Below are 21,006 nucleotides of genomic sequence, written 5' to 3'. Positions count from 1 at the left end.
CCACAACAGGCCTAAACCAGCCATGGTACCAGCACAAAAACACTCAGAAAAATATAATCTATTGAAACAACTTTAAAAAATATTGAGATAAAAATATTTTTTTGTCAATATTGCACACCCCTAATGTTTAGTATAATTTTTTTATTTATTCAGGTCTTAAAAAGATCTTAAAAAGCCTTAAATTCAGCTTTAAAAAATGTGCAGCAACCATAGTTCATAGTATGGAAAAGAGCAGCATGAATATTTCTGTTTTTGTGTTTAGTGAAAACGAGTAAATTTGATACAATTTTAATTTTTTCAAAATATTTAGTTAAATAACTGCTGACTCTGCTTTTTATATCAGCAGGTCTGTGATAAAATCACTAAGTTTCACTCTGGTTTGTTTCCCACAGAACCTATAAAAGATCTTCATCTGTACGCAGAGCTCGATCGCAGCCCTCATGTTCTCAAGAAGCTCTTGGCTCTGGTGGAACAAAGGAGAAACATAATTCACAGCCATCCACCTCAACACTGGTGCTGCTGACATTAATTCAAGTATTATTGTAAACTTAACATATGAAAATCAGCACAATACTTACTTTAACATATTTTATCTTTTTTTTTTTTCTCACATAGGCTGAAGAACAAAAGGGGAATTCAGGACAAAGAGAAAAGTCCAAAGGGACAAACCTGTCCCCACTGATCATGCCCGTGTCTGTCCCAGTCACAAACGTTTTAGACCCCCAAGCTTGCACACACCAAGTAATGTTATAATAGATAACAACATAATAACGTTAAACAGTGAATATCCTAAAATGGCTTTTTATCTTCGATGAGGGATAGTTTAAAAGGCAGTGATGCACTAACCACTAAATTAGTTTATATCTTGTCTAGGTTGAGATGCCACAGACTCGTAAAGGTGCATCAAAGAGGTCTCGTTGTCTTGACCCTTTAAAGCGCCTGATCATCCCCAGTCCACCTCTGCCTCGCCTATCTTCCCCACAATGGGCCAGTGATTCGGAAACCCAAAGTTTGCAGAGAAGTCGTGCCATGGGGGGTTATCCCAGCCAACTGCGCTCACCAACCTATCTGGCAGACCATCCGCCGAGCCCTAGGTTTCATCCCCCACCCTACACCCCTCAGCCCATGCTGAGCCCTCTCCGTCCTGGGACAGGCCTCTACTCTAAAAGCCTGCCACAGTATCAGCCATGGACACCGCTACCCAGCACCCTCGGTGAGCACTAAACCCATGAATTCAGCTTTAATTTGATTTTCTGAGAGAACCTGACATCAGTTTCACAGATTGATGCAGTTAACCTCTGTTGAAGAGAGAAAAATAATGTAAATGCTTTTTTGTTTTAATTCCTTGCCAAATCATTTAACTTTGAAACCCTACAGATGGCGTGTCCTTCCCAACTGACAGCACAGTCATCAGCATACAGCCGTGAGTCACTCTACATCTGTATTAAAGAGGACCTATTATGCTCTTTTAGATTTTCAACTTTCTTTAGTGTAATGTTGCTGTTTGAGCATGAAAACTCTGCAAAGTTACAAACCACAAAGTCTGTCCAAAGGGAGTTATTCTCTATATCAGTGTCACTGTTTCTGAACTCCCTGAAACACCTTGGTTGTTGTCTTGAGCTTTCTTCAGGGAATGAACACGGCACAATATTCCTCAATTTCCGTCAAAGGCATACACAAAATAAAGAGTCCAAGGCCTGGTTGAGTTGCGTTAGTAGTGTGTTGATGCCATTCCCAAGAGAGACTGTTTTTCTACCCTGGGATCTAACTTGGTTATAATAAGGGCATGACATTTCTGAAACACACTCTATGAGGTTGACCGATCACAACACAATGATCCATTTGACCAATCAGAGCACATTGCACTTTTTGGAAGGAGGGGCTTCATAGAGACAGGAACTAAACGGGTGCGTTTCCCAAAAGCAGTGCTAGCCAACTATGGTTGCAAGTTCTGTTGAATTGTGTTGGTAATTATGGAACTTGCTTTGGGAAACGCCCTCAGAGTGTTACAGACAGACTGGGAAGAGAGGTGCTACAACAATGTAAAATATGTGAAAAATAATGTTTTTTTTGTTTGTTTGTTTTTAACATTCAAGCATGAAAACCCATTTTAGTAGACCCCAAAAACAAAATCAAGACTTTGTAAAAGGGTGTAATAGGTCCTCTTTAAATTCATTCATATTAAATTATTTAAGTTTTTAGTTTTTGTATGATTAAGATCTTTATTTATTTATTATTTATTATATTATCTTAGGTCCCTAAAAAAGTTGTTTTTGTGCCAAAATACTTTTTATTGCAAAATACTTTTTTTATATTATATAATATAATTCCAGTCAAAAGTTTGGATACAATTGACTGAATGATCTTAAAGACCTTTTGATCTGAAGGCTTCTATTTAAATTAACATTTGTATGTATCAATATAATTTTATATAGGTTCCACTGCTTCTCAATATATATGAAAACATAATATTGCATGTAATATCTAGTTATATATAAAGTTTTTTTGTTTGTTTTTACAAATAAGGATTGGAATTAATTATACAGAATTAAAAATACAGAGGGACATTCTACACAGTCTTACATTTCCTTTTCATGTAATGTCATTCCACCAGCTTATTTTCAAGACGGTCCATTTCCTTTCTGTGTTAATGGCAGTTACTTCTGTCCTGTTTCCTTTAGGAGGATTAACGTGGGTTCGCGTTTTCAAGCAGAGATCCCCCCAGTACGTGACACGCTCTACTTACTTTATGAAGAACACCCTGCTCAGCTCGTCTGGGCTCCTTGGAAAGATCTCTCTACCAACACAGAGACACAGCAAAGGGGTAAACACACCAACACACATACCACTCTCACTCAGTATCACCTGCAAGGGATCCATCTTGTTGGCTGTGCATTGAATAACTTTAATTTTAGTTTGTTCCTCACACAAGGATACATATTACATATTATAAACATATTACATCCTTTTGGAGGTCTGTCATTCCCATTCAAAAGAACAGCATGATCTGTTGATGTGTGAGTAAATTTCATCGAAATACAGAATAGTATAGACCAGTGGTTCCAAAAAAGGGGGCCTCAAGATGCATTAAAATGAAGACACACAAGCACTGAATTAAGCCAAAATGATTAAAAATAAAGATTTTTAATTCACCCCCTCAACAATGGTCTTAAAAACCCTGATATGAGAAAAACTAATGTAAAAGTGAGATTACAAGGCCTGGAAAACTCAATTAATTAAATCTCCATAGGCATTTTTATTATAAATATACATTTTTATAGTTATGCCAAATATTTTATGGAGTAGACATTTTGAGTACAAAATAAAAAAATCCTTATCTAGTAAATCATGAACAACTGGAAAAGGGCTTTCCAATATTGTTGTAGACAATGGGGACAAAAAGGTTGAGAGCCACAGGTTAAGACACTGGATGTAACCATGTTTTTGCAAAATTAGGATTGAACCTTGTTAAATTAAAATGGCAACAAAAGCCAAATGTTAAACAACTCACAGCTTCTTTTTTTCTTTTAGCATGTGCAAAGGGTTAATACTGATTACATGTCCTTTTTGTGCTTCAGTCACAGAGCTGTTAGACATGTGCTGTTCCAGTGTGCTACCAGGTGGAGGCACCAACATCGAACTCGCTCTCCACTGCCTTCATGAAGTCCAAGGAAACATAACGGTGAGCTTATTCATCAGACTGAGAGTTTTATTTACAGATGTTTAATACATTTTTCAACTTTCAGGCAGCACTGGATTTACTGCTAATGAGAGGAGATTATCGGACCCCCTGGCACCCTCTGAGTGATTACCACTACACAGGTACAAGCTCCTAATATACAGATACATCAGGGGTGTCCGGTCCTGCTCCTGGAGGGCCACCTTCTAGCAGAGTTTAACAACCCTAATTAAACACAGCTAAAAACATCTAATCAAGGTCATCAGGATTACTAGAATCTTCCAGGCAGGAATGTTGGAGATAAGCTCTGCAGGAAAATGGTCCGCCCAGGACAGAACTGGACAGCCATGAAATACATAAAACTTACATGTCCTTCATAAACTTGATGCTCATTTTAATTTGCAGGGTCAGACCACTGGACAGCTCAAGAGATGAAAGTGTTCAAAAAAGCTCTGGTTGATCATGACAAGGACTTTCAACAGATTCATAATGTGGTACGAAATTTAGAGTTCAGAAAAGAAGTCATTCCTAAATTAGTGCAAGACCCCACCCCATATTTGAGTGATATTCTGGTCTCCTTTACAATTGTTGCTTGTCAGACTGTACGAACATGATCCACATGATGAGTAACAATGTTTGTTTAAATCCCTATAGCGTGATGACTCCTAAAACCTGGAAACAAGTTAGAATTTTTGAACTTCTAGTTCTATCATGCCAAAATCAGTTTTTTTTAAAAAAATTTTTATGGGTTTCCATTTAAAGTGCCCCTATTATGCTATTTTAAAGGTTCCTAATTTTGTTTCGTAGGTCTCCTACATTAGGTTTACAGCATCCAAGGTCAAAAAATATTTACATTTTCTCAATATAGATTGCACATCACCTAATTTCTCTGAAAATGATTCGTTCAGAGATCTTTGATCTTTAAAACGTTGCAGACCTTTTACATTCACAAACAGCTATATTACACACTACATGAAAGGTAATATTCAAAAAAGCATAATAGGGGCACTTTAAATGGCTATGGTTAACAAGCTCAAGCTATTTTCAAATTTTATTCTACAACATAAAATACAATAGTCATACCCCACTTGTATTTTTTATTTTTGTTTACCCGTTTTAAAAAAATGTTGCAGGTTCAAAAGGTTTACCTGTTTTAAAAGAATGTTACAGAAAAGTCATCTACTCAACTTTACAACCTTGTATTTATATTTATACTCTCATTGGCTTTAGGCTTCAAAATTCATGTTATCTTGATGAACAAATGTGCAAAAATCATAAACTTTTGTTGGTCACAGATCTTATTTTCTGTAATAATCCAAAAGCCAATGGAAAAATCCTTTTGGCTTTTTGTTGAGGGAACTAGTGTGATGCTAACTTCTGGGTTGGCCTACAAAAATACATCACCCCTGCAGCACTCTATTGCCTTAAAGGGATAGTTCACCCAAAAAATGAAAATTCTGTCATCATTTACTCAGGGTGAGTAACAAAACACAAAAGTGTGATATTATGCTGAACACAAAAGATGATATTCTGAATAATGTTGATAACCAGTCAATGGACCCCAATGACTTCCATAGTATTTTTTTCCATACTAAAGAAGTCAGTGGGGTCCATTGTTTGGTTACCAACATTCTTTAAAATATCTTCTTTTGTGTTCAGCAGAAGAAAAATTCTTACAGGTTTGAAACAACTTCAGGGTGAGTAAATGATGACAATTTTTTAATTTTTTTGGTGAACTATCCCTTTAATGTTTCTAAATACTAAATTGATGTTTGTTTTGTAGTTGCAGACAAAATCAATAGCTCAGTGTGTTGAGTATTACTATAACATGAAGAAGCTGAAAAAGTTAAAGCAACGTGGCCGAGCAACCATTAAAAAGGATGGTTGTGGAGAGAACGCTGTACGTTTCATTTCAGTACATGAACACATTATTAGTCATTACATATGCATATACATCATCTATATTCGTGATAGTGGAATTTGTCTTCATTTACTATTGTCCTTATTACTACTATTTTCCAGAAGGTGTTCAGTTGCTCCGAAGTGTACCAGCCTGAGCAGACAGACAAAAACACACGGCAAAAGACAACGGCTGCTGAGGGCAAGGTGTGTGCCAGGTTAGAGACACTGCATCCTACAGCACACTTATGAGTTACATGCCTTCAAATACAAGGAGTGACACAATTAAAAAAAATCATTTTGTGATGTTAAAGGGTTAGTTAACCAAAAAAAATTAAAATTCTGCTATTAATCACCCTCATGTCGTTCCAATCCAGACTTTGTTCATCTTCAGAACACAAATGAAGATCTTTTTAATGAAATCTGAGTGATTTTGGTCCCTCTGTTGACAGCTACACAACTGACAATTTGACGCTTCAAAAAGATCGTAAAACTAATCCAAATTTTCTGAAGAGACTTGATCGCTTTATATGATGAACAGATTTTATTTAGGCTTTTCACATAAACATTGATTTTGCGCGTCAAGCAAATGTGTAATTGCTCAATTCATATGGATTATTTTTACAATCCGTTTATGAACTTGTTGAAGCGTTAAAGAGGTAGTTGCGTAGCTGTCAATGGAGGGACAGAAAGCTCCAATTTCATAAAAAAGATCTTCATTTGTGTTCCGAAAATGAACGAAGGTCTTACAGGTTTGAAATGATATGAGGGTGAGTAATTAATGACAGAATTTTCATTTTTGGTTGAACTAACCCTTTAAACTAAAAATAACACAAAAGTCTTTTTTTCATAGTTATAATTGGTAATTTAAAACTTTTTTTGAGTTTCTGTTCTAATCAGCTGTAACATGCAACAAACAACAGAACATTTTCTAATATTTATTCATAGAATGCAAATTTCTAAATGGCACATTAAAATTCATTTTACCTTTTACATCCAACAGAGATGTGAAGAGCCATAGATCCCCCTCAGTCAGGATAGAAACTAACTCCAGATGGCAACGGGTATGAAAGGACACAGGTCAGAGCTGAAGCCTGAAGTTAACTGAAGTCTGTTCGGTGTTTCAGAGGAATCCTGTGTGAAGTGCTGAAGTGTGTTTTAGACTACAGTAAACATTCAACTCATTGTCCAGAGATTAATATAGACCCTGAAATTAGCATAACTGTAATCCAAATTAAAGTTAGTAAGTAGCCATCTTTAAGTGGATTTACAACTGTTTCTTTGTTCTGTTCAGATTTTGAAAGAAGTGCACAATGCACAGAAGTTAACAATATTTGAAGTTCTTAAAATGTTCCAGATTAGTGACTGTACAATGACAGGGTTTCCTTTTCCATGTTTATTCAACTGTTTGTGATGCTCTTAAGTTTGGGATCAATATTCTCTCACTTAAGATATATGCATCTTTTCAATATTCCTATCACATTTTTGCAGTAAAAAAGTGGTATATTTAAATGATAGTAATGCACAACAAAACTGTAAAATCCTACCAATTCATTATAAATCTACAGTTTTACAAGTCAGCTGATTTCCCCTTTCCATTTGAGATTATCTTCAATCCATGTGACCTATAATAAGGTTATTAAATTGCAGTTTTACTTTCGTATGCTTATGAAAACAGCTGATGATGTCAATGTTTAACATGTTTACTGTTTATAATATTACTATAAAGTGTTCGGTTGTCTGATTTCTTTTTATGTGCTGTTCTAATAGAACAAATGTTTTACTTTAGTAATGCTAAATTTGTTAAACAAAATAAATGAGAACTGAGAACACACCATTTTCCATCTGCACTTCCCAGACTCCAGAATATTTCATACAACACTTTAATCTGATCATGCTACCAATAGAATACACTGAAAATTTTAAAGTTGCAAGTATGAAAAAGATTACTAATACCTAATTTTGCATGTACATATCCAATCCCTCATAAATATAAAGGAGGAAGTGGTTTAAATGCATGCATTATTTTAACAATGCATGTAATGCTTGCAACACTTTGTAAAGTGACAATAATATTGAAGTACTGTAACACTATATGTAGAATTTGAAAAAAGAAAAAAAAACACATATTAAACAATAATATAACAGTTACTTCCTTGCCTAGAATTGGCCGAATTTGATTTGCGGTGTTCGAAAACAGAGTATGTGAACGGTTCAGAAAAAAAGCCTGATATCTGCACGATTATGATGACCTATGGCCAAATCAGTCATACTAATATTCAAAACAGCAGCTTGATTGCTCGTGCTCATATTGCGTAATTCAGTAGAGACAAGTTAAGAATGTAGTAAAACAGATTTAGTAAAACGATATCTATATTAGTCACAAGACATTAACTACACAGACCCTCAGGCCTCTTAGAGACCAAAAACCATATTAAACAATAGTGTCACAAATTCCTTGCACAAGGAATTTGTTATTTCAAAACTAATTTACATAACTGTATTCATCTCTCCGTAATCCTTGCAACTAGAACCCATTGATGATGGAAGTCATCAGATAACCATGTAATTAAAAGATTAGTTCAGAATTAAAATTTCCTGATACTGATTCCTGATTCCTTTACTTTGTCTTTAGTCAAAAAGAAATTAAGGTTTTTGAGGAAAACATTCCTGGATTTTTGGACTTCACCGGGGTCACAACGGGTTGAAGGTCCACATTGCAGTTTCAGTGCAGTTTCAAAGGCCTCTACACAATCCCAGCCAAGGAATAAAGGTCTTATCTAGCGAAACAATTGGTCATTTTCTAAATAAAAATGTATATACTTTTACCACAAATGCTCATCTTACACTGCTCTGCGCCACACATTACATAATCACATTGGAAAAGTCATGCGTAGGTGGAAGTACCGCGGTGGGGCGAAAAACTCCATCTCATTTTCTCCTCCAACTTCAAAATTGTCTGACATCGTTGTATTACTTTTTTTTGTTAAGGCCGACTTAGTCTTTACACGTTCACTTTGTAGACACTTGCTCAGTACTTCAGCCTACGTCACGCGTGACCTTTCCAACTTGATTAAGTAATGCGTGGCGCATCGCAAAGCAGCACAAGATGAGCATTTGTGGATAAAAAGTATAGACATTTTTGTTGTTTAGAAAATTACCAATCATTTCATTAGACAACACCCTTATTCCTCATCTAGGATTGTGTAAAGCCCTTTGAAGCTGCATTGAAACTTCAACCCGTTATACCTCATTGCATTCTACTATATGGAGAAAAATCCTGGAATGTTTTCCCTCGAAAAACCATTTCTTTTCGACCGAAGAAAGAAAGACAAACATCTTGGGGGTGAGTAAATTATCTGGAAATTTTAATTCGGAAGTGAACTAATCCTTTAAAAGAAGCTTATTGTGGGATGTGACAGAAGAAATGTTCAAAAATTAAACCAAAAAATAAACAAACAGTGATCATGACTCTTCCTCAGGCACACGAACCTTACTTTCATAGGACACTAGAGTCTGGTAAAGACTTTCTCTGCTTTGGTTTCCACTGACATTGTTCCACTGGTCAATTTCACGTACAGAGGTTCCACCTTTCAGTTGATCTACGTAATCAGTGTTCTGATGGAGAAACAAAATATGATCAAGGTGTTTAGACCCCAATGTGGCCCTTCTTTGGGTCACTGGAGACTCCCTAGGGGCAAAGGTCCGATCGGCGGAAACAGCAGTTGCTGGTATGGACAGGTATTTTCGTGCCAGTCTGGCTACAGCAGGAAAGCGATGCTCCTTGTTGCGCCACCATTGCAGGGGCGAGAGGCTGCGTTTGCAGAGTGGCTCTGCAATGTAATTCTCCAGCTGCTGGTGAATTTCGGGCATTCGCTCAGTAGGGTCCTCGCCCAGAAGAATATCATACATGCTCTGTGGGAGAGGACTCATTCGTATTCGAGGTGTGAGCTGTAAATCTCCCCTCAGTGGCGAGGTCATACTGGTTCCACTAGAACGTCTTTTACGTTCGTTGGCGTTCTTGAAAGGTGATCCAACAACCTCAAGCGCGTTTTCATTGACCTGTTCTGGAGATGATATGGCAACGGAGGGCTCGCTTGGCTGCAGCTCAATGCTGTCACCTTCCTCTGCTGAGCCACATGATTCAGGAGAATCCAAAGAAGCCATTGCAGGAATTGTCAAAGAATCATCCAATCCAAAATCTGCAGGTTCTACACTTTCATCCACAGTCTCTTCCATTCCCATGCTTTGTCTTCTTTCTCCATTCCTTCCTTTGTTGCTTGTGAAAGCCTGAACAGATAGCAGCTCTTTCACCTTGTCGTGAAGCTTGCTGCGGGCATGAGGGCTAAGAAACCGCAACTCTTTAAAACGTGGGTCCAGAAATGAGGACAGTACGGCATGGCACTCCAGAAGAGCATCTTCATCACTCAAACTCCAGCGTTTGTCCATACCAGCACGAATTCTCTCCATAACTCCCCTCACCACTGGACAGGTGCACTCCACAATTTTCTGTCCCAGGAGCCTGGACACTCCTTGAAGGCATGGCATTAGGGCCGAAATTGGTCCATTGATGTCCTCACTCAAAAATGATGCCGCAATGCGAACCGTTTTTAGCACAGGGACCAGTTCATGTATAAGGCGCCACTGGTGATCCGCCAGATTTGTTGCAACTTTTTGCTCCTCTAAGACAGAGCTTACTACCCACTTGAGCTCCAGGAGACTCTCACACATCTCAATGGCGGTGGTCCAGCGCCCTGGGTCATTCAAGACCAAGCATGCGGATTCTTTATTAACAGCCTCTGCTTTCTGGCTCAGTGCTGTGGAAGCGCTCACATCATGCTGGAAATGTAGGACGATGGCACGGGCATCTGCCAGAGCTTGTCTGACAGTCTCCACGCAAAGTCCCTCCTGGACACAGAGTTTCAGGGCCTGTCCTGCACAAAGAAGAGGTGCCCATCCCTCCGGAAGATTACTCGGGGGAGGATGGCTGGGTCCAGCAAATTCTTGCTGATATTCCGGATCAATGGTCATATTCTCCTGACCCCCAGACTCAGATCTACTTGGGGTGTCATGCACAACACAGAAAACAGAGTCCTCTGGAAGCTGGAACTCAGAGAGGACTCCTCTCAGGGTGTCTGCAAAGCTCGCTTGCCCTCTCTCAGATGGGTTTCCCTTGAACTCGGCTACCGGTCGGGTCTCGAGCACGCAGCGTGCCAGGCGCCAGTGAGAGTCGACAAAGTGCGCACTGACTGTAAGGTAGTACTGACCGTCCCCGCTAACCCCACATCCATCTACAGATCGCCAGTATTCGGTGCAGAGGGTCAGACAGTGAGAAGCTAAACTTGTCTGAAGATGCTGCTGAAGGCTTTGCTTGAGGATGTGGTACCGATGCCAAAGTAGACTGCCGAGCAGAGATGGAGAAGGCACGGGGTAGTTAGGCTCTAGGCAACTCAGTAAGAGCTTGAACCCCCTCTCTTCCACCACAGACAATGGCTGAAGGTCTCTGAAGACCATCTCCAAGATAAGATCGGTCAACACTTCGGCTCGCTTGTTACTGCAGGCTCTTGTGCCAGTGCGGATGCTGCTGCCTCCAGCAGTGCTGCTCATCTCCCCTGCAGGGAAATTATACATTAGGCAGCCCATATCTGTATCTTGGTGTGCAATGACATTTGAACTAGAAGTACCGCTTCCTGCCGCACAGTCAGGGACATACGTGGTCCGAGCAGGTTTGGTCTCTCCCATCTCAGCTGTCAGTACTTCTTCCTGCTCCTCTTTGACAGTAACAGGTAGCACTGGTTGAAATGCAACATTGCCTGTGGTGTTGCATCTGTTGGCGTGTAAAGAGGTCTGAATGTGAGAGTGTAACGCTGCAGGGGTGGGGATGCCTGCTGTGTTGTGAGGGGGTACCGCTCCTTCCCGAATGCTGTGTTTGCGTCCTAAGTGTTCTCTCATAGAAGTAGTGCTGTTGTGAAAGGAAAGCTGTCTCTTACAATGGTTGCATTCAACACGATGCAGACTTAACTGAGTGTAGTGGTTCCACACTTTCGACGTGCGTCGGTCAGAAAATGGCAAAAAACGCTGCATTCTTCTCCGAAGATTTTGACCACTCAGGCTTGCAGGATGCCTTTCAAGTGGGAGATCCATGTCTGTGGTGAAAGATAAATTAAAACAGAAATAAATTTAAAATGAGTGTTTGAAGTAAAACAAGATTACACATGATAAAACTATTCCTAAACCCTTGATGTGATGTCAAGGTTTTTGGTAACAAATATCTTTTCATAGAAATGGTATGTCAAGGTTAAAATGTGGTCCTTGCAACCTGATGATTTCTGGGGGTCAACACAATTCACGTAAACCTAAAGTATCAGCACTGTGTATTGGTTTTATTTCTGACCCTTTACTTAAAGTGTTAGTTCACCCAAAAATGAAAATTCTGTCATTAATTTCTCACCCTCATGTCATTCCACACCCATAAGACTTTCGTTCATCTTCGGAACACAAATTAAGATCTTTAATGAAATCTGAGAGATTTCTGTCCCTCCATTGACAGCTATGCCAAACTGACACTTTGACGCTTCAAAATTCATAGATTGTAAAACTAATCCATATGAATTGAGTGTTTTAGTCAAAATTTTCTGAAGCATTACGATCGCTATATATGATGAACAGATTGAATTTAGGCTTTTATTTACATCTAACCAGTAATCAGCAAACATAATCAGAAGCTCAGCCGAACCTGCTTGACATGCAAGAACAAACCTCATTGGTTTTTGCACATCAAGCAAACATGCTTGAGCTTCAGTTTACCACAACTGATGTGTGCGTTGATGAATGTTTATATGTGAATATAAGCCTAAATTAAATCTGTTCATCATATAAAGCGATCATGTCTCTTCAGAAAATTTTTACTAAACCACTCAATTCATATGGATTAGTTTTACAATCCGTTTATGAACTTTTTGAAGCGACAAAGTGGTAGTTGTGTAGCTGTCAATGGAGGGACAGAAATCACACAGATTTAGTTCAAAAGATCTTCATTTGTGTTCCGAAGATGAATGACAAAAAGTCAAAAGTATTATGGGTTTGGAATGACATGAGGGTTAGTAAATCAAAGATTTTTTTTTTTTTTGGGTGGGGGGGGGGTGAACTAACCCTTAAATGCTATGACATTACTCACATACAGCTTTTTAAAATATTTTGTCAAAGTTTCTCAGCTCACTAAGTCACTTTGAATCAATCAGTTCTTGAAAGAGTTTATAGCTAGCTAAAACATTACAAACATTGCAGTTTAGTCTGATTTTATGTTCACTGTGAAAATACGTGTGGCTGCACAAATGTTTCCAGAACAAAATATTTGCATTTGGTTATATAAAAAAAATTTTCAGCTGCAATATAGCTTTCGTGTTGCACACATAACTGTGAATGAAATATAGCATGTCACACTGCCGTATCTGCTTGAAATCAATTCAAAAGCATTTGTTTTGTTTCTCGCGGAAACGTAGAATAAATTATAAGGTTTGTATTATGATAATGACTCTACATCAGTCACAGCGCTCTTTGCTCGTCACAAGAGTATCTAGGCAGAGAACAATAACCATGCAACATGATACTAATGAAACAATTCCGCTATTATTTACATCAAACGTCACTGGATGTTCTTCCGGGCGTGAGTGCGGGCCATTAAGCTTTCATCCGCTTCCAGCCTGTGTGTTACCTCCATTAACCCGTACACGACTCAGCAACTGTTACTTGTACAACTTATTTTCGAATCTGAAAATAAATACCTTTTTAATAACATATATAAAAAAAATCTCTCAGAATTCCTGTTTATCCTCCGCGCGTTTGCGACCCACACACTGGACGTGCTTAGCGCGGCCCCGCTAGGGTACCAGGATAAAGTGTGCGCAGCCAAGATAAGCGAACAATGTCCATCATTCAGGTTTATATAGCATGACTGCGCGGCGCAGCAGTGTAACTCAACTATAATTGGTGAAATTAATCATTAACGTATATGTAAACAAAAGTAATGAGTTAAATACCACATCACGGTGAACTGTTATTTTGAAAACAACTATTTAGCGACAGCCCCTAAAGTCTTAGAGAATTTACTTCCGATTTCCGCATGATGTGTCAATAAAACAAATAACTTCATTCAGGGGATGTGAATGGGATATTGCTTGGATATCATTCCCTACAGTGCAGTTCAAATCTAATCTGACAAAATGGATTACTCTGGAAAAGAAAAGGAGGCTTTGGCCATTATGGCTGAGGCAGACAAGAAAATGAAAACGTCGCATTCGATGTTCGGAACGTTTTTCGGGTAAAAAAAAACATTTTGTTTTTTGTGCATCTCAGCAATATTGAATGTGCAAATTTTGCACCTTAAAATCTAACTAAAGTGCTTGGTATCAAACAGTATTTATTTGCAACAAACAATGTTGATATCGTTCATGTTTATTAATTCAATTTATTTAAAAAAAAAAATGCCTTATTTGTAATATAATGTTAGCATTTAGCCGTCACAAATTACTACAGTTGTGTGTTTTTTTCTGGTCTGCAGATTTTGCACAAAAGTGTAATGGTCAGCTAGCCAAGTAGCATCGCATTGAATGTATAAAGCGTCATAATAAACAGAGTTGCTTGCACTGAATGCACCGTTTGCCTCTCGCTTTCAATCATACGCCTCTCAAACCCAACGCACACCAAGAGATCTCGCTCTTTTTGCCCTGGTCTGATACTTTTGAAACTCACCCATGCTGCCTTCGCCTGGCTCTTCCGTGCACAGTCTTTCACCGCCGTTGGCTACTGCGGGGATATTCAGTCGATGTTTCACTCTGAGGTGTTTTATCATGTTAGCTGTATTTGAAGAGAACTTAAAGTTCGTCTTACACAGCCTGCAGTAAACAGTGGCATTGCTCTCATTTTTTATATAGTACTTCCATGCTACTGAGCAATATCGGGCCTGTGTTTTCACACTGATTTCTGGGTCCTCTTGCTTCATGTTGGCCATATCAGGTCTGAAAACACGTTTTGTGAATGCAGGCGACAGATGCTCATAGCGCCACCTAATGGTTTGAGTGAATCTCCCCTCTTCATTGTAGGAGTTCCTCCAAGGTCGAGGAGGCCTGTGAAATGTACGTGAGAGCTGCCAACATGTTCAAGATGGCAAAGAACTGGAGTGGTACACAACACAGCAACTTTTGCATCACAATATTAAGGTGTTCAATAAGCACGTGTCATGTATATTGTTATTTTGTTTTCTTCATTTAAGCCGCAGGAGATGCCTTCTGCAAAGCTGCACAGCTGCATTTGCGGGTGCAAAACAAGCACGACGCAGCCGTAAACTTTCTTGATGCTGGCAATGCATTCAAAAAGTCTGATCCTCAAGGTACAGCGCTCATTGTTAGTTTTCGATACTGAACAATAAAAATCTTAGTGTTTGTTTCAAAAGGAGTTTGATTTCATACAACTTCTCTACACAGAGGCAGTAAGCTGTTTCTGTCAGGCCCTTGACATCTACACAGATATGGTAAGAAAAATTTCCTTAAAGGGTTAGTTCACCCAAAAATGAAAATTCTGTCATTAATTACTCACCCTCATGTCGTTTCAAACCCGCAAGATTTTCACCCATCTTCAAAACACAAATGAAGATCTTTTTAATGAAATCTTGAGTGATTTCTGTCCCTCCATTGACAGCTACGCAACTACCACTTTGACTTTGATTTTTGTTGATATGTGAATAAAAAGCCTAAATTCAATCTGTTCATCATATAAAGTGATCAAGTCTCTTTCAGAAAATTTGGGCTAATCCACTCAATTCATTTGGATTAGTTTTACTATCCCTTTATGAACTTTTTGAAGCGTCAAAGTGGTAGTTGCGTAGCTGTCAATGGAGGGACAGAAATCTCTCAGATTTCATTAAAAAGATCTTCATGTGTGTTCCAAAGATAAACTAAAGTCTTACTGGTTTGGAATAACATGAGGGTGAGCGACTAATGACAGAATTTTCATTTTTGGGTGAACTAACCCTTTAAGAGTTCCAACACAATTCATCATAAAATATGTAATATGTGTGCTTGTTTTTTGTTTATGATGATACACTTACAAGTTCTCATGTGTCCACAGGGTCGTTTCAACATAGCAGCAAAACACCACATATCTATTGCAGAAATCTATGAATCTGAATTATTGGACATTGAGAAAGTAAGTTGAAAGCAATCTTTTCTTGGAAAGGTGCACATTTATCAGTAAGTGGGTCAGATGAATATGGATAGCAAGTCAAAAGTATAAAAAACACACTACAATTTGTGGTCAGTAAGATTTTTTTTTTATTTTTGAAAGAAATTAACATTCTGCAAAGGATTCATTAAATTGATCAAAAAATCAAAGTAAAGACATACAATTTTAGAATTCTGTTTTAAATAATTGCTGTTTATTAACTAGAAGCAGAACAACTTTTCTCAACATTAATAAAAAATGTTTCTTGAGCAGCAAATCAGCATATTAGAATGATTACTGAAGGATCATTGGAGTAATGATGCTGAAAATTCAGCTTTGACATCACAGGAATAAACAACATTTGAATATATTTTAAAATAGAAAAGTTATTTTAAAGGTTTTGTTCACCCAAATATGAAAATTCTGTCATTAATTACTCACCATCATGTCGTTCCACACCCGTAACACCTTCATTCATCTTCAGAACACAAAAATACGATTTTTTGATCAAATCCGAGGGCTCAGTGAGGCCTACATAGAAAGCTTTGAAGCAGTGTTTTCAAATCGCCCATCACTAAATATTGTTGAATAAAGTTTTTTTTTTTTTTGGTGCACAAAAAGTATTCTCGTTGCTTCATAACATTAAGGTTGAACCACTGTAGTCACATTACATAGTAGCTTTCTAGGCATCTGAAAGTGTTAATCATCTTGCTGGCAATAGAAGCCTCACTGAGCCATCGGATTTTATCAAAAATATCTTAATCTGTGTTCCAAAGATGAACGAAAGTCTTCTGAGTTTGGAACGACATGAGGGTGAGTAATAGATTTTGGGTGAACTAACCCTTTAAGTTGTAAACTTTTGAATAGTAGTGTATTTGCTAATGCATCGGATGATCCATACTGAGCTAATCAAGTTATCGAGAACCCCTTCATGAAATAATAGTGTTTATTCTTATGCTATTATTTGGTCCCAAAATACTTCTCTTTGTGTACAGGCCATTTCTCATTATGAACAGGCAGCAGATTATTTCAAAGGGGAGTCGTCCACCAGGTACTCTACTATAGTCTTTATCTGCTTTCATATGTTATCACATTAATCAAATTAGGTGTGAGCACAGAAGTTGTGTTGTAATTAAATGATTGCATTTAATATTATTAAACTAAACATCTCTTGTTCTCTCTCTGACTCTTTCTCTGTAGTTCAGCCAACAAGTGTCTTCTCAAAGTGGCGAACTATGCGGCTCAGATGGAGCAGTATCAGAAAGCCATTGAAATATATGAGCAGGTCTGTGTGATCTTCTGTCAAACCAGTGTTCATTTGTTTTATTCACCCTTCATGTTGAGTGACACATTGTGTCTGTTCAGATTGGGACTTACGCCATGGACACTACCCTGTTGAAGTATGGTGCTAAAGACTATTTCTTCAAAGCAGCGCTGTGTCACTTCTGTGTGGACATGCTCAACTGCAAGGTGACGTGCAATTTTGCCTGTTCACAGTCTGAAGAAGATATTTACAATGTAACTCTCTGATTTATCATTATTTAATCCTTGTTCTCTTCAATAGCTGGCTGTACAGAAGTATGAAGAACTGTTCCCAGCCTTCTCAGATGCTAGAGAGTGCAGACTTCTTAAGGTGAGTCTTTCTTCCAACACATTTAGTTGCTTACATTTTCTTTTATAGACTTGAATTGTGATTTTAGATTATGGGTCAACATCAGTTGAGGTTGAAGATTTGCCCAAATCCTTACCTTTATCTATTAGGTTTCCATTGTCTCTTAATTGTTTTGTATATTTTTTTTTATATATAGACACTACCGTTAAAAAGTTTGGTTTTGAAAGAAGTCTCTTCTGCTCACCAAGACTACATTTCTTTGATTACGAATACAGTGAAATCTGTGTGAAATATTATTACAATTTAAAATAACTTTTCTATTTTAATATATTTTAAAATGTAATTTATTCCTGTGATGGCAAAGCTGACTTATCAGCATCATTACTCCAATGATCTTTCAGAAATCATTCTAATATGCTGATTTGCTGCTCAAGAAAAAAATTTTATTATCGGTCATCAATGTTGAGAACAGTTGTGCTGCTTAATATTTTTTGATTGTTTGATCAATTTAATGCATCCTTGCTAAATAAAAGTATTAGTAAAGTATCAACAAACTTTTGAGTGGTAGTGTTTGAACATTTTGTGACACTTTATACAAAACAATGTTTCTGCTCTAAACAGAAACTTCTTGATGCATATGAAGAGCAGAACATTGATGCATACGCTGATGCAGTAAGTTCACTTAGTATATTGTTTCAGGTTTTACATCATTCACTGCACACATTGTACCTGTGGTAGTTCATTCATGAATTAAGGCATGTTCGCACCAAAAACCATAACTAAACAGGGCTGGATTTACCTCATATTGTGACATGGGCTAAATACATTTTTGGGCCCCCCAAATACCCCACCCCCACCCAGTACTACATACTGTATGTCGTCACTGTCTGGCGGAAACCTCATATATCCAAAACCGCTACAGATATAAATACTTAACTTTTAATATCAATACTTTCACATTACAAAGAATAAATATCTGTATTTATGATTTATAAAAATGTTTTTAACCACTATTTTTAAGACTGCCCCTCTCCGTCACCTGTAGGACATTTACTATAATGCATTTATAACAATAATATCTTAGTCTAAACCGGAAGTAATCTTAACAAACTATATATCATTTAAAAGTTTGCAGACTCAAGTTTTCATATTTGGTGACTGATTTTCAAAAGAACTGACCGAGTGACTGACAGATGCCAAACTATAACGCACTCTGATTCTTTCCGTTTTTTTAATGTGTTTTAGGGATTGAATTCAAATCAAATATTAACATTATTGCCCAAACTACTTCTGAATAGGATGTCTACTTCATAAATATTATGAAAAGTATGGTAAAATATGGTTCAGATCACTCAAAACATCACACAAGACGGACAATTAACAGTAGTTAAGTTATTAAACTCAGCAAGACACTGGCACTTCAGGACTAGAGTTGAGGAGTTCTGACATACAAACAGTGAAATGTTTTGTATTTTTGGTCTGTAGTTGCTTTTGAATAGTCAACATTTGAAGTGGATCAAAAAAGGTTAATCAAAGTTGTTTTAAGAACTAAGTTGTCTTAAGAAGTTTTTAGGAAAACTTTGATGAAAGGTTTTGATCCACTTCAAATGTTGACTACAATATATAAGTGAAATTGACCCACAAACAGCAAGATTGTAAAAAATTTCTGTATGCACATTTCACAACATCAGCGTGTTGAAACTTTGCATGCATGTTCATGACGTTAAATGAAAAAAAGTCACAATTTCAAGAAACTATGTAGGTTAGATAGTATTTCAAAGAATTCATAGCTAGTTTTTGCCATACGTGGCTGACAAAAAAAAAAACTGTATTAAAAAAAGTGGAAAAAAGCTGGTAATAAGAGGTAGTAAAAAACTAAAATAACAAAATATAACCAAGAAATTTTATTATTTTGGGTCTGTACAGTTGTCTTAGAACATTAAAATATCACAAATGTATGTGTATATCTCAAAACACAGTGTGTTCAAATTTTGCATGCATATTCATGACCCTAAATGAGAAAAGCTCTCAATTTCAAGAAAAAAAAACATAATTAACTGATATTTCCGACAACTCAAAAATCAAAACAGGTCAAATTAACCCACAACAGAACATAAAGGTTAATCTGTAAATCGGCACTTCTCACATGTTGCCGGTACTCTGACCGCCTCGCCCCAGAATGTGATTTCAACCAAGATGGAGTGGAGATACAAGGTTCAGTCACAAGCTCTTTTTATAATGTTTCATTGGTTAAATATTTGCCAAACCCACAGACAGAAGTAAAGGATGACCAATAGTAATGATGACAATATGGAGCTACATGGCTTCTGCCCAATATTTAAAATGAAGTTAATTTAGATAGTAAATGTCTTACAGTGTTTTACAATTAGAGTGATATAATAATAAATAAAATATTATCTCTCCTCATTGTAATTGGGTCCCTCCTGGATGTGCAGGCATAGGAACATGCCTAGAATGCCTATGTATAAATCCGGCCCTGACTGTAATGATAACTGTATTAGAATGATATTGTCCATTGGGAATCCATGTGGATGCTGTTTATTGTAAGTGTGCTGCAGTTTTGTCATTGACTGCTTTAAATGCTCGAGCTGTGATGTGGACTCTGCTATTGCTTTGTATTTATCGTCCCTGTGAACGGGCCTTTAATCTCTGTAATATTCTGCAATTTTAATTATTTTTTTATTATTAGGTAAGGGAATATGACTCCATCGCCAGGCTTGATCAGTGGCAGACCACTATGATACTTAGAATCAAGAAGACCTTTCAGGACGAGAACGACGACCTTCGCTAATGTGAAGTCATGATTCCAAGCACACCACCCATTCTCCTGTCCTTCCTCTCTCTTAACTATTATTCCATTCTCACAACGTATTTGTGTAAATTAAGGTCACGTGCACTTTGTCTTGAGCCTTTTTCTCCAAAATTTCTCCCAAATCCTACAGTCTTCAAGGAAATATAGCTTTTATCTCCAAGAACACTGTGAAGTCTTCTAGAATGACACTAGGTAGGATTTATGTTACAAGCTTTGACCGCAACTTCCTTTAGTTTTAAATGTAACTGATTATAAATGTGATTATTGTATGCGTTACCATTTTCGTCCATGCTTGTGCAGCTTCAGTAGTTGTTTTATTTATCATTCTTTTATTATTGGTTGTAAATTAACTTTTGATTGTCATTTATTATAGATCCAGCCGCAAGGCTCTGTATGTGTCAACATTAATTAGTAGAATTTATTATCAGAATCAGAAAGAGCTTTGCCAGATATGTTTACACATACAAGGAATTTGTTTTAGTGACGGAAGCTTAGTGATAATTATTATCAGTGATTATAATTATTATAATGAAGTATTATAATTTGTGCAAAATACTGTAACTATGATAAGCTAGAATCGCCTGAAACGACACTAATTGCCATTTTCTTGTTTTCCTCTATGGAGGACATGATCAAGAACTAATTTTCTTCAGTTGGGATAGTTCACCCAAAAATAAATTCTGTCATCATTTATTCACCCTCAAGTTGTTCCAAACCTGTATGAGTTTCTTTCTTCTGCTGAACACAAAGGAAGATATGTTGAAG

At 37.4% G+C, this 21,006-nt stretch overlaps 3 protein-coding genes across 5 annotated transcripts; 2 read left to right on the top strand and 1 right to left on the bottom strand.

The window, feature by feature from the left end:
- The first annotated feature begins 3,670 nt into the window (after positions 1-3,670).
- On the top strand, positions 3,671-6,676 carry znf541 (zinc finger protein 541). Its single transcript, XM_067406410.1, has 4 exons — positions 3,671-4,173; positions 5,463-5,579; positions 5,702-5,796; positions 6,582-6,676. The coding sequence occupies exons 1-4, from the start codon at positions 4,111-4,113 to the stop codon at positions 6,646-6,648; spliced, it is 342 nt and encodes a 113-aa protein (XP_067262511.1). The 5' UTR covers positions 3,671-4,110; the 3' UTR covers positions 6,649-6,676.
- zbed4l2 (zinc finger BED-type containing 4-like 2) lies at positions 6,640-14,642 on the bottom strand. Of its 3 annotated transcripts, none has more exons than XM_067406406.1 (2): positions 14,330-14,642; positions 6,640-11,724 (listed from the first exon to the last, which is right to left on the bottom strand). In XM_067406406.1, exons 1-2 carry the CDS (start codon positions 14,586-14,588, stop codon positions 9,044-9,046), a joined length of 2,940 nt encoding a protein of 979 aa, XP_067262507.1. In that variant the 5' UTR covers positions 14,589-14,642; the 3' UTR covers positions 6,640-9,043. The 3 variants fall into 3 exon arrangements, with proteins under 3 accessions (XP_067262507.1, XP_067262509.1, XP_067262508.1); XM_067406408.1 differs by lacking the exon at positions 14,330-14,642 and adding an exon at positions 13,363-13,450 and having other exon boundaries at positions 6,641-11,724; XM_067406407.1 differs by lacking the exon at positions 14,330-14,642 and adding an exon at positions 13,216-13,444 and having other exon boundaries at positions 6,642-11,724.
- Positions 13,615-20,986, top strand: napaa (N-ethylmaleimide-sensitive factor attachment protein, alpha a). The gene is made up of 11 exons (XM_067406409.1): positions 13,615-13,898; positions 14,680-14,759; positions 14,850-14,966; positions 15,061-15,107; positions 15,704-15,781; positions 16,792-16,847; positions 16,997-17,081; positions 17,162-17,266; positions 17,361-17,429; positions 18,030-18,080; positions 20,119-20,986. Exons 1-11 carry the CDS (start codon positions 13,801-13,803, stop codon positions 20,218-20,220), a joined length of 888 nt encoding a protein of 295 aa, XP_067262510.1. The 5' UTR covers positions 13,615-13,800; the 3' UTR covers positions 20,221-20,986.
- Positions 20,987-21,006: the final 20 nt, after the last annotated feature.

Source organism: Chanodichthys erythropterus, chromosome 13, assembly GCF_024489055.1.
Source record: "Chanodichthys erythropterus isolate Z2021 chromosome 13, ASM2448905v1, whole genome shotgun sequence".
In the NCBI taxonomy this organism is placed as follows: domain Eukaryota; kingdom Metazoa; phylum Chordata; class Actinopteri; order Cypriniformes; family Xenocyprididae; genus Chanodichthys; species Chanodichthys erythropterus.
This window is presented reverse-complemented; position numbering and strand designations above follow the sequence as displayed.

Bases quoted from the DNA above. Each gene is read 5' to 3' on its own strand.
- znf541 (XM_067406410.1), top strand. From the start codon at position 4,111: ATGAAAGTGTTCAAAAAAGCTCTGGTTGATCATGACAAGGACTTTCAA. The intron at 5,580-5,701 runs GTACGTTTCATT...ACTATTTTCCAG, and splicing joins ATGGTTGTGGAGAGAACGCT to AAGGTGTTCAGTTGCTCCGA. The intron at 5,797-6,581 runs GTTAGAGACACT...TACATCCAACAG, and splicing joins GAGGGCAAGGTGTGTGCCAG to AGATGTGAAGAGCCATAGAT.
- napaa (XM_067406409.1), top strand. From the start codon at position 13,801: ATGGATTACTCTGGAAAAGAAAAGGAGGCTTTGGCCATTATGGCTGAG. The intron at 14,967-15,060 runs GTACAGCGCTCA...TTCTCTACACAG, and splicing joins CAAAAAGTCTGATCCTCAAG to AGGCAGTAAGCTGTTTCTGT. The intron at 15,108-15,703 runs GTAAGAAAAATT...ATGTGTCCACAG, and splicing joins TTGACATCTACACAGATATG to GGTCGTTTCAACATAGCAGC.
- zbed4l2 (XM_067406406.1), bottom strand. From the start codon at position 14,588: ATGGCCAACATGAAGCAAGAGGACCCAGAAATCAGTGTGAAAACACAG. The intron at 11,725-14,329 runs GTGAGTTTCAAA...CTTTCACCACAG, and splicing joins GCCAGGCGAAGGCAGCATGG to ACATGGATCTCCCACTTGAA.